The 13,893-nt window shown below is 36.9% G+C and overlaps 1 protein-coding gene across 4 annotated transcripts in view; it reads left to right on the top strand.

The window, feature by feature from the left end:
- TNS1 (tensin 1) overlaps positions 1–13,893 on the top strand; it is a 403,399-nt gene that overhangs the window by 329,321 nt on the left and 60,185 nt on the right. For all 4 annotated transcript variants that reach the window (XM_053698119.1, XM_053698118.1, XM_053698117.1 and 1 more), the window contains 2 exons: positions 2,799–2,874; positions 6,683–6,778. In XM_053698119.1, the coding sequence (XP_053554094.1) occupies positions 2,799–2,874; positions 6,683–6,778 (172 nt within the window). The remainder of the gene's footprint in view (positions 1–2,798; positions 2,875–6,682; positions 6,779–13,893) is intronic.

Raw genomic sequence — 13,893 nt, 5'->3', positions numbered from 1 at the left:
TACTCAGATTTGTCCCCTACTCTGAATCTGGATCAAGAGACCAGAAATTCTCTTCTATGGTGGCTTTCTCGGCCACATCTGTCCAGGGGGATGCCATTCAGCAGGCCAGATTGGACAATTGTAACAACAGACGCCAGCCTACTAGGTTGGGGCGCTGTCTGGAATTCTCTGAAGGCTCAGGGACCATGGACTCAGGAGGAGAGTCTCCTGCCAATAAACATTCTGGAATTGAGAGCAGTTCTCAATGCCCTTCTGGCTTGGCCCCAGTTAACAACTCGGGGGTTCATCAGGTTTCAGTCGGACAACATCACGACTGTAGCTTACATCAACCATCAAGGAGGGACAAGAAGCTCCCTAGCAATGATGGAAGTATCAAAGATAATTCGCTGGGCAGAGTCTCACTCTTCCCACCTGTCAGCAATCCACATCCCGGGAGTGGAGAACTGGGAGGCGGATTTCCTAAGTCGTCAGACTTTTCATCCGGGGGAGTGGGAACTTCATCCGGAGGTCTTTGCCCAAATACTTCGACGTTGGGGCAAACCAGAGATAGATCTTCCTTGTTACGGGTCCAGATCCAGGGATCCGGGAGCGGTTCTGATAGATGCTTTGACAGCACCTTGGACCTTCGGGATGGCTTATGTGTTTTCACCCTTCCCGATGCTTCCTCGATTGATTGCCAGAATCAAACAGGAGAGAGCATCGGTGATTCTAATAGCGCCTGCGTGGCCACGCAGGACTTGGTGTGCAGATCTAGTGGACATGTCATCCTGTCCACCTTGGTCTCTGCCTCTGAGACAGGACCTTCTGATCCAGAGTCCCTTCAAACATCAAAATCTAATTTCTCTGAAGCTGACTGCTTGGAAATTGAACGCTTGATTTTATCAAAACGTGGTTTTTCTGAGTCAGTAATTGATACCTTAATACAGGCTAGGAAGCCTGTTACCAGAAAGATTTACCATAAAATATGGCGTAAATACTTATATTGGTGCGAATCCAAGAGTTACTCATGGAGTAAGGTAAGGATTCCTAGGATATTGTCTTTTCTACAAGAAGGTTTAGAAAAGGGTTTATCCGCTAGTTCCTTAAAGGGACAGATTTCAGCTCTGTCCATTCTTTTACACAAACGTCTGTCAGAGGTTCCGGACGTTCAAGCTTTTTGTCAGGCTTTGGCTAGGATCAAGCCTGTGTTTAAAACTGTTGCTCCACCATGGAGTTTGAACTTAGTTCTTAATGTTTTACAGGGTGTTCCGTTTGAACCCCTTCATTCCATTGATATCAAGCTGTTATCTTGGAAAGTTCTGTTTTTAATGGCTATTTCCTCGGCTCGAAGAGTCTCTGAGTTATCTGCCTTACATTGTGATTCTCCTTATCTGATTTTTCATTCAGACAAGGTAGTTCTGCGTACTAAACCTGGGTTCTTACCTAAGGTGGTCACTAACACTAAATCAATCAAGAGATTGTTGTTCCATCTTTGTGTCCTAATCCTTCTTCGAAGAAGGAACGTCTTCTACACAATCTAGATGTAGTCCGTGCCCTGAAATTTTATCTACAGGCAACTAAGGATTTTCGACAAACGTCTTCCCTGTTTGTCGTTTATTCTGGTCAGAGGAGAGGTCAAAAAGCTTCGGCTACCTCTCTCTCTTTTTGGCTTCGTAGCATAATACGTTTAGCTTATGAGACTGCTGGACAGCAGCCTCCTGAAAGAATTACAGCTCATTCTACTAGAGCTGTGGCTTCCACTTGGGCCTTTAAGAATGAGGCTTCTGTTGAACAGATTTGCAAGGCTGCAACTTGGTCTTCTCTTCATACTTTTTCCAAATTTTACAAATTTGACACTTTTGCTTCTTCGGAGGCTGTTTTTGGGAGAAAGGTTCTTCAGGCAGTGGTTCCTTCCGTATAAAGAGCCTGCTTGTCCCTCCTGTCATCCGTGTACTTTAGCTTTGGTATTGGTATCCCAGAAGTAATGATGACCCGTGGACTGACCACACTTAACAGGAGAAAACAAAATTTATGCTTACCTGATAAATTCCTTTCTCCTGTAGTGTGGTCAGTCCACGGCCCGCCCTGTTTTTATGGCAGGTCAAAATTTTTAAATTATACTCCAGTCACCACTGCACCCTTTGGCTTCTCCTTTCTCGTTGGTTCTCGGTCAAATGACTGGGTGTGACGTAGAGGGGAGGAGCTATATAGCAGCTCTGCTGGGTGATCCTCTTGCACTTCCTGTTGGGGAGGAGTTAATATCCCAGAAGTAATGATGACCCGTGGACTGACCACACTACAGGAGAAAGGAATTTATCAGGTAAGCATAAATTTTGTTTTATGCTTACCTGATAAATTTCTTTCTTTCCGGATATGATGACTCCACGGCCCACCCTTTATTTAAGACAGTTATTTTTTCTAAAACCTCAGTCACCTCTACACTTTTGTGTTATCTTCTTTTTCCATTTTCCTTCGGCCAATTGACTGGAGGTTATGGGTAAAGGAAGTGACATACTTTGCCTCTTCCTGCTGGCCAGGAGTGATATTCCCAGTAGTAATTGATTATTCCATGGACTCACCATATCCAGAAATAAATAAATTTATCAGATAAGCATAAATTATGTTTTTGTTTTTTAGGAGAACAGTCTCAGTTTTATGAATACCGCTATGTTTGTTTTGCAGGGTAAACTGTCTTCTTCATGTATTTTTTTCATTACATTTATAGAAAATTGATTACTGTACTACCACATCAACCATACAAAATAGATGTTAAGTGTGATTTTTATAATGCATCCGTTTACTTCTTCTCCTCTATGCAGCCTCATCTTCACAGCTACAAAGAAGCCTTTGAAGAAATGGAGATGACATCTCCAGTGGTCAGCCCAACTTCCACAGGTGAACGTCCATATTTTTTCTCATGTTATTTAAGAAATTATTTTTCTTTTGAGTACATTTTATATTAAAAAGGATCAGCAATATACAAAGTGTGGCTAATAACATCAGAAAGCTTGTCAGCAATAAGTTTTTAATTAGAGATAAAAAGCTTAATTACCATCTGGTATAAAATTAAATATAAACATAAATGTTGGCTCTTCCAAGATCTCCATAGCCTAATCATGCATATGGTTTTATGAAATGTATAAAATGCTTTATAACTGGTGTAATTAGTCTGCAAATAGATAAATAAACAGGTTATTCTACAAATGGGCTCTTCATAAGTCCATTCTTGTTATGGGACATGCTGTGCATTCCAAATTCTATGAGAAGGATGTAATTCAGCTTAGCATTCCTAAAGTCGTATGTCTCAATGTGCATGTGCATAGCTGCACGTGCAGGTGTATGCCATGTTCATGTTTATATAGGCTTTCATGCCCATTTGTTAACCTCACTTATCCCAAAGGCCCCCAAGAGGCATATTCTGATTATTCATTGATGCTTAGGGCAGCAGTGATTACATTTAGTAAAACATCTTCCAATTGCAATTTAAATGGCACATGTCTGCCCCTATAGCCATTCAAGAGCCAGTATTCCTGAGGAATGGGTAGTTTCCTTGCATAGTGTTTATACATTTAGGGTGTGGTTCTTCTGATAAGTTAATTGTGCCATGGATTGCTTTTCTTTCATCCTCTTAAAGATGGCTAGGTATTGGAAAAATTCCTTTGGCTGATTAACAAACTTTTGTTCTTAAAAAAGCAAATAGTATAAGTAGATGGGAGTACATTTATCTTTAGCTCTGCACAATACTTCTAATAAGGAAAATGATTTAATGATACTAAAATGGACATTAAAGTAATATAGTAAATATCTCCCTCAGATATTAATCACTGCATCACAGAATATCTGTATACAAAATAAATGTAATAGAATTTAAAATGTTTCTTTTGCTATTGAAATAAGCATTGCTTGCAATTCTAAGGACACAACTCTTAAAAACTTCTTGAATGGCTTGTTAGGGACAGATACAAGTAAGCTTCTGCACATAACATCAAATCACTGCGCAGTATGTAGAATGGTCTTGGTTCTGAATTCTACAGAATGTACTCCAGTTTCTCACTGTGCAGTAGAAAAGCTGCAGCGTTTATACTTTAATTACCGGAAAAGCAATCGTAATAAATAATGAAGGTTCATTTGCATTTCTAAGGACACAACTCTTAAAAACTTCTTGAATGGCTTGTTAGGGACAGATACAAGTAAGCTTCTGCACATAACATCAAATCACTGCGCAGTATGTAGAATGGTCTTGGTTCTGAATTCTACAGAATGTACTCCAGTTTCTCACTGTGCAGTAGAAAAGCTGCAGCATTTATACTTTAATTACCGGAAAAGCAATCGTAATAAATAATGAAGGTCCATTTGCATAATTAAAGGGATAGTAAACCCCAAAATGTTCTTTTATGATTTGGATAGAACATACAATTTTAAACAACTTTATCATTTACTTATATTATCAAATTTGCTTCATTCTCTTGTTATCCATTTCTGAAGGGACATCATTGCACTACTGGCAGCTAGCTGAACACATCTAGTTAGCCAATCACAAGAGAGAAACATGTGTGCAGGCACCAATTAGCAGCAGTTCCCACTAGTGTATGATATGTGCATATTCATTTTTAACAAGGGATACTAAGAGAACATAGCACATTTGAAAATAGAAGTGAATTTAAACGTGTCTTAAAATCACATGCTCTATCTGAATCATGCAATTTTTAATTTTGACTTTCCTATCCCTTTAAACATTTTCATAACATTTCACTGTGCATAATTAAACATTTTATGGGAGATTTCTGTTTAAATTTATTTGTTCTTTAAATATGTGTGTGCATGTGGTCTTGGTATTCATCTGTAGTCATACATACCCAGTGCTATAAAGTAGTCATAGCTCATGTATACACATTTATGCAAGCACCAGAATAACCTGCATACCACAAATGCTATAATAAATCTTGCTGGGTGGCTTCTTTTTCTTAACTGTTCATTGTATTAGATATTTTCTACTGATAAACGTCATCAAATATGGTTTGATTATAAATGTTCTGCAATTAATATATCCTCTTTCTTTCTGTTCTTTCTAAAAAAAAACCCATCACCAACTATGTGAGTCCGTTTAGTTAGTGGCACAATCTACACTTTTATAAATATTTTTTTTATAAATTATAACTTTAAGGTGCAATATTTTGGTCTCTAAAGAAGCAGATTAGCACAAATAAAATATAATACAATAAACTGTTCAGTGAAAGGAAAATTGTATTCAGTTTAGGCTACAGATAAATTATAAAATGTTAGACAAATTGAAATATAAAACATCTATATTCAATGCTGTGTAGAAAAAAAATGATACTGTAGTGTATTATTCTTCTTTTACAAAGCTACAGAGCTCTCAGTAACATATTTGTCTTTAACGACAAAAGACCTCTAAGACTCTGCAGAACTCACACGATCAGCTTGTGTACTGCATGTGTAACTATCACAGCAAGTGCAACGTTTTAGATTTAAATAGATCCCTGAAGTTTATATGATAAAATAATATGAATAAAACAGTAAATACTATTGTAATATCCTAAATAAACTATGTCTTGTGCTCATAACAAAATACTGCAGACATTTTAACAATAGCTGCATGCCATTACCAAATCTCATGTAGTCTTAAGTTGTAATGTACCTGTGGTGGGGGCAGGTGTTTTAGTTTTAGGTAATCATCTACATGGGGCTATTATTATTAATAATAATAATAATAATAATAATAATAATAATAATACCTAGTTATTTTTAAAATCAAAATATATGTTATGGGTAATGTCAGATATTGGGTAATCCTAGGATTACCCAGGTAAAACGGACATTACCCAAGCAGCTGTTGGTAAAGCCTGATGTAAGATCACAAATCCCCTCAGAGTGCATCGAGTCACTGAATCAAACATATATAGCATGCACTGTAATTCCCCCATCTTCACTATCTTTTTTGTCCCAGCCTGGGGGGTTCAAGGGGTGCAGTCTCCCCCTTGTAAACCTCATTCCTCAAGGTTCACTTGGGGTGGATGCCAGAAGATCGGCGGGGCGCCTTCCTTGAACCCCCCAGGTGGAGGCAAAAGAAATAGTGTAGATGGGGGAATTACATTACATCGGGCTTTACCCACAGTCGCTTGGGTAATGTCCGTTTTTTTATCTTGCTTTACCCGTAACATATATACCTGAAATGTTGTAAATGCATAAATTAACACTAATTGACAGATAAAGCAGTGAGTGCTTTCTATGGAATGATATATATATATATATATATATATATATATACACACACACACACACATATATATAATTAGTTCATATGGACATTTAACGTCTTCTTTGCAAAAGATGATCTACAACAACAACAAAAATACAGGAATTGTAACATAATTTGCACTGTTTTGCATTCCAAGATACATTTCCTAAAGAGTGTATAGATTTTATTTTTTTACTTTTTATGGTTAAGCAAATTATGGAGGAATCAATAATCCATGTAATGTCCCTTTAACATTACACTTGTATTCTAGCATTGTTTGTAGTTTACACTCACATAGCCTGTAAAATGTAAACATATGCTTGTTGTTTCTTTAAAATGGAAGTTTGTAGACTGCACTAATGTGTAACAAATTGCTTGTGTACTTTGGATGAACATGCAGAATTCTCACCATTACATTAATCATCTGCATTATTTATTCTGCAGTTGCTCGATCTCCACCTGGTTTAATGAAGACACCTTTGTCGGCTCTTGGACTTAAACCCCACAATCCAGCTGATATTCTGCTGCAGTCTGGATCTGGTGAGTGTAGGAATGATGTGAGGAATATAATTTGATTGATATATGTAGCATAAGGTTTATAGACATTACTGGGTAAAATGTCGTAGCCATATGCCCCTCTAGTATAACCTTCATCACACATGATATGCTTTGAAACGTATGGCTAAGAATGTTAAACTAGTTGTCCACATGTCTCTTAAAGGGACATACAGTATACAACAGAAGTGCAATATCACTTAAATGTCAAATGATTAAAAATTGTATAACCTAACAGTAACTGCACTACGTCTAAGTTTTACAGTAGGGTATTTACTCTTATGTAAAATTAAAAACTAACAGTTTAGATTTACTATATTAAAAATACCAGCCAGAAAGCAGGAAATCAATGCAACAAAAGTCAGTGCACCTTTCATTACTGAGATTCAAATCTTTTATTTTTTTCAATATTGTGCATGTCCGCCTTTATTTTTGATGACAGACTCAATCCTCCTTGGCATGGAGGAAACCAGTGTTGTACAAATTTCTGGAGAGATGTTCTGCCCTTCTTCAGAAATAATTTTTTTCAGCTGCTCTTTGCTGGAGAGGTTGTGTTTCTCTACTATTCTCTTTAAAATACCCCAAAGGTGTTCTACTTGATTAAAGTCAGGTGACATACTTGGCCAGGTGTGACATACTTGGCCAGGTCATAGTTTTCACTTGTTTCTCCTTTAGAAACTCCAGTGTGCTTTGGATCGTTATCATGCTGGAATATTCGTCCTCTGCCAAACTTCTGGAGACTGGGGGGTCAATTTATTAATGTGCGAGCAACATGATACGATGTAGTGTATCATGTCCGCTGCGCATCGATAAATCCGCTGGTGCAATGCTGCCCCCTTCAGATTTGCGGCAGCTAGCAGGGGGTGTCAATCAACCCGATCATATTCGATCGGGTTGATTTCTGTCCACCGCCTCAGAGCAGGCGGACATGTTATGGAGCAGCGGAGCTTGATAAATTGACCCCTGGGAGTCATCTTGTCAGACAGTATTTTGGTATATTGCAGGCATTAATCTATAAATGTCATCTCCCCAACACCTTTTGCAGTCATGCAGCCCCATATCATCACACTCCCACCTCTATGATTCACTGTTGGGACTATGCATTCACTGTAATATTCCTGACCGGGTTCACACCAAACACGCTGCACCCCATCTGAGCCAAAGAATTGTATCTTGGTCTTGGCTAGGGATGGGCGAATGTGTAATTTTTCGAAATTTCGAATGTAGAACGAATGTTATTACCGAAATTCGAATTCTAAATCCGAATGTCAATAAGAACGAATATTCTTAAAAATTCGAAAATCGAATGTTATTTACAGTTTTCGAATGTCACTTTCGAATTCGAATGTTTATAATTATATCGAATGTCCACATTCGAAATTTTGAATTTAACATTCTATTTAACAAATACTATTCAGAAGTTCAATAGTTCATGTGGTAGGGCGGGAATCTAGTAAATTGATACATAATAGATACAAATATATAATTTTGAATGTTTCCATATAGAATATTGCATAATTCGAATATTACATTTAAAGAAAAAGCATTAGAAATACTATTACAATATAAATTCGAATTTTTCAAATTCGAATACACGTATTGCATAATTCGAATATTACATTTAAAGGAAAAGCATTAGAAATACTATTACAATCTAAATTCAAATTTTTCGAAAAGAATATTTTCGAATGTAATCGTAAAATTCGAAACCGAACATTCGAAAATCGAATGTTAGAATGTTATGTAAACATTCGAAATTCGATTCGAACAAACGAATGTGTTAAAATTTGTGCCGTTTTTCGAATGTTGTGAAACATTCGCCCATCCCTAGTCTTGGCCATTTTACCAAATAATTTTCTCCCAGTATTCATCAGGCTTTTCATGTTGTTTAGCAAAGTTTAATCTTGCAGTTTTGTGCCAAAGAGCAAGCAAGGTTTTTTTTCCTTGGATGCTGTCCATAGAAGTTGACATTATGCAATGTCCTTAGCACTGTCTGAGCTGTCACAGAAACTCTAATTTCTATCGATAATCCCTGAGCCAAATCTGAAGCATTTGCCTTGATGCAAATCTGAAGCACTTGCCTTGATGCAAATCTGAAGCACTTGCCTTGATGCAAATCTGAAGCACTTGCCTTGATGCAAATCTGAAGCACTTGCCTTGATGCAAATCTGAAGCACTTGCCTTGATGCAAATCTGAAGCACTTGCCTTGATGCAAATCTGAAGCATTTGCCTTGATGCAAATCTGAAGCACTTGCCTTGGTGCAAATCTGAAGCACTTGCCTTGGTGCAAATCTGAAGCACTTGCCTTGATGCAAATCTGAAGCACTTGCATTGATGCAAATCTGAAGCACTTGCCTTGATGCAAATCTGAAGCACTTGCCTTGATGCAAATCTGAAGCACTTGCCTTGGTGCAAATCTGAAGCACTTGCCTTGATGCAAATCTGAAGCACTTGCATTGATGCAAATCTGAAGCACTTGCCTTGATGCAAATCTGAAGCACTTGCCTTGATGCAAATCTGAAGCACTTGCATTGATGCAAATCTGAAGCACTTGCCTTGATGCAAATCTGAAGCACTTGCCTTGATGCAAATCTGAAGCACTTGCCTGTTGCCTGTTTTTTAGAACTAGATTGTGCAAGTAGCGCACTGTCCGTGGTGTCATTTCAGGAGGACAGCCACAGCGGCTCTGATTTTTGGCACTATGTATCGATCTATACCTCCTGATTACTGCTGCAACTGCGTTTTGACTGATTTTTAGTTGGTCACCAATCTTCCTGTATCCTTTTCCATGTTTGTAAAGTCCCACAATCAGATTTTTCAATTTCTCTGGCAATTCTTTTCCATGTGGAGACATGATGCCAACTTGCCCATTGGTCAAAAAATTAGACTGTTCTGGTAACTTTGCTCATGCAATTAGGCTAATTGGAAATCATAGGTGTCCTAAATTTTGTTTCAGTGATGTAACTTGTGTGTCAGTGACCACAGATGTATTCACTTTTGTTGCATTTACTACTTTGGGGCCTGTATTTTCAATATTATCTTTCTAAAGTATTTGTTTATGATTGTTTATAATAGGAAATACTCTATTTGTCAACTTAGAAATAAAACTATTATTGAGAGGTAATACAATTTTGAATAATTTTATATTTAAGTGATATTGCCCAGGGGTGTACTCACTTCTGTTGTATGCTGTATTATTCATTTTTTTTCTATCAATTGTATGGAAGAGCAGCAGCTTAAAATGTTTAAAATAGAAGGTAAAACTAACAGGTAGTTCAAAATTTTGTATAAGCGAGTCCTGAGACTTTTTTTCAAGAAACAAAGAACTATTATACATTTTAGAAGGTAAAGAGAAAATGTTTAAGATTCATTATGTCCATTTAACACTGATGTAGCCACATTACTGGACACCTGAATGTTTGTTTACCAAGGCCAAATGTCCATACTGGTGAGTAATGCAATAAGTCACTCAAACATATCCCAGCTCAGTAAATATAGACCGAATAGCATAACACAAAGTTATGTTTTTAGGATTAGAAAATACAATTAATCATTAAAAAGACACATTCTAATGCAGAAAATACATGCTCTAATTCATTTGGACATGTCATTTTGGTATTAACTAATCCAAGCTTACTATGGCCTAGATTACAAGTGCGCTCAAGGTAACAAATTAGTGCTGCTTGGTTAGTGCTGGTATTACAAGTTGAAACTACAAAGTTAGTGCGCAAAAGAAAGACTCAGGTATGCTAATTTTAGAACTTTGGATATTGTTAAAGCGCCAACTCCATCTCCGCATAGAATTCTATTGCTTCATGTCTCAAATCACGCTAAGTCTTCTAGCACTATTTAGTGCGTTTGCGATATCCACTGAAAGTATAAAGGGTGTGCTAGAGTGATATCAGGTGCGCTAAACCTTCTCTGATAAAAGTGTTTTACTATGGACTTGTAATATCAAGTTGAGCGTTAATATTAGCATGGTCTAGCTATATAGCTTATCTCGTCCCGTGCTATTGTTAGCGCACCACTTGTAATCTAGGCCTTTATTTTTTAAACTGTGGGAAAGGATTAATTGCATAATTCCTGCTTGAGAGCCAAAATCTTTGAAACTCCAGAGCAAAAAAAGATCAGTGATTGGCAGGTCTTCCTCAGGAGCTGCTGTGCTTGGGACTCCAGAGTGGAACTTTATTGATGTGTTTAAACCTTTTGCAATGATTAAACACATAGTTATAATATCCCTTTAATGAAAATGTTACAATGAGCATCAGGAATACAAAGCTACCTTTAGCCGGAAATTGATTTTATCTTCAGCTATAATGCAGCGGATGCTTTAAAGGGTCATAATGTTGCAGAGATTAATCTGTATCAAGATCTGAATGATAAATAGCTTTATTTATATGCAGTTATTTTACTATCCATTGTCAGAGACCAGATTGTGGTTCAGGGCCACAAAATGTCACATACTCTGACAAGGAATGCAGTCTGTAAAGGGATCAATCCTTTTCATGCAGTTGTAGTGAAGACATACATCTGTATAGCAGGAGACTGCAGAATCTCACAGTACTCTATAAACACTTCCCTCATTAAACACACTGTCAATCAATAATCCACACTCCTTTCATCATAACAGAAAACTAAACCGACAATATTTTGAGCTCATTAGTTTAATCTTAAATGTAAAACTGTCTCCACTTTAAATACAGCCATGACATGATATCTAAACATTGTAGAACATATTAAACACACAGCTGAACAAGATTTATTGTCAACATTTCAAACTGCACACAGAATAAATGTTGAAGTTAATTTTTATGTATGTCATAAAGTATTTTCATTGAAACAAACCTGTATATAAAAGAAATGTTTAAAAATATTTAAAACCTTTCATTTTTTATACAAATATACATTGTTGTGCAGTCCTGGGACAGACCTCCTAAACAGTCTCTTGAATACTGTGTCCAATAGGAGACAGATATAAATGTGCCCCTGCACATATCAGCCAATCACTGTAGGAGAGTCAGGAATAGTGCATTGCATGGAGTTAAATTACAGGAAAAACTGGCAGAATAAATGATAAAAGTGAAAAGTTTTAAAAAGTATGCATAATGAAATGTTATTGGGTTTAAATTACAACTACAAAAGACTGGTTACTACTTACTATGTTATTTCATTTCATTCTGAGCCTACAGCTGTTTTTAAACATGTTCTCCAATTTTAATACCTTAAAGAAACATTAAACACTAAATAAATGTCATGTGCCTCCATTTAATTATGGATACTGCCATTTATGAACCGAGGTTGCACTTTTATTTTTATTTATTATTATCAGGTATTTGTAGAGCGCCAACAGCTTCCGCAGCGCTATGCACTGCAGGCATCTGAAGTAAAGTGTTCAAACACATCAGTACTGGATTGTAGTGAAAGCTAAATTTCAACATGGCTACACCCATGAGGGGGTGGAGAATATAACATGTTTTAGTGTTTAGAGTAGAGGTAGTGGGGGGATGGAGTTAAGTAATGACAGATGTAGTCCCTTTATTTGTATTTGAATACATATATTTGATATATATCTATGTTATAATAAATATTGTTAACTGGGATCAGTATCTGTTGTGGGATCTCAGAGAACAGAACTAAACAACTAGAAAAACTAATTGTATGAGGAATACAATAGAATTCACAGCAGAGATTGCCACAGATTGTTTATCATATAAACTCCAAATAATGGATTCAGATAGATTTTATATTATATTATTTTTAAAAAGTTCCATAACATTCATACCTTATAATCTTTATTAAAGCAACTAGGAACCAACATTCACACAGTGGTAGCGGTTAGAAAATTAAAAACACTTAAACCCAATCATGCATCTTAATTGTATATAGATATATAGGTCAACAAGGGCGTACTTAGAATTATATAAAAATAACCTAAGCCCTTACAATCCGAGGGCTGTATTAACTTTTAACTATTAGTCTAAAGTAGGCACCATGATTGACCCGTTTTTAGCAACAGAATTTCTATAGTTTATGCACAAGGGTAAGCAGTTAAAAACGGCAGACAGGAGAGACAAAGCTGCTCCTGCTGGACCCCTGACGCGCGTTTCACAGAACGCTTCCTCAGAGAATTCTAAGTACGCCCATGTTGACCTATATATCTATATACAATTAAGATGCATGATTGGGTTTAAGTGTTTTTAATTTTCTAACCGCTACCACTGTGTGAATGTTGGTTCCTAGTTGCTTTAATAAAGATTATAAGGTATGAATGTTATGGAACTTTTTAAAAAAAATATAATATAAAATCTATCTGAATCCATTATTTGGAGTTTATATGATAAACAATCTGTGGCAATCTCTGCTGTGAATTCTATTGTATTCCTCATACAATTAGTTTTTCTAGTTGTTTAGTTATGTTTTAGTGTTTAATGTCCCTTTAAAAGTGCCAGCTCTTAAGGTAATCTCAACCCTGTGACAGATGTGCTGCACACTCACAGATCAGTCATGAGCTTTTTGACAGCTGTATCATTTGTTTTGGGTCAGTGTGCGTATGATAAAGCTTAGGGTTGCCACCTCAGCCATGTTTTCCTGGACACGTATGAGTTATACATGCTGCAGGGTGTGCAGGGAGGAACATTAATAGTTCTGTCCAGTATCACTATTCGTGTGCTGTCCAGGGGTGCAATTCACATTACCCTCACACCCTGCAGCATGTGTAACTCATAAGTGTCCAGGAAAACATGGCCGAGACGGCAACCCTAAGCTTTATCATACACACACTGAATAGGATGCAGCATATTAGCTTCACATGTATGGATTTTTTTACACAGTTTTACCATTACATAAATTATATTTAACAAAAAAGCACTCTGCAGTAAAACAGAGAGCCGCTGTAAACAATGTAAAGCTCCTGTATTGTACATCCTAACCTGAAGCAATGAATACTTATGCTTAGGGTTGCCACATCAGCCAGGTTTTCCTGGACACTTATGAGTTACACATGCTGCAGGGTTTGCAGGGAGGAACATGTATTGTGTTTCTGGACAGCACTATTCATATTCCTCCCTGCACACCCTGCAGCATGTGTAACTTATAAGTG

Source organism: Bombina bombina, chromosome 1, assembly GCF_027579735.1.
Source record: "Bombina bombina isolate aBomBom1 chromosome 1, aBomBom1.pri, whole genome shotgun sequence".
NCBI lineage: Eukaryota > Metazoa > Chordata > Amphibia > Anura > Bombinatoridae > Bombina > Bombina bombina.
This window is presented reverse-complemented; position numbering and strand designations above follow the sequence as displayed.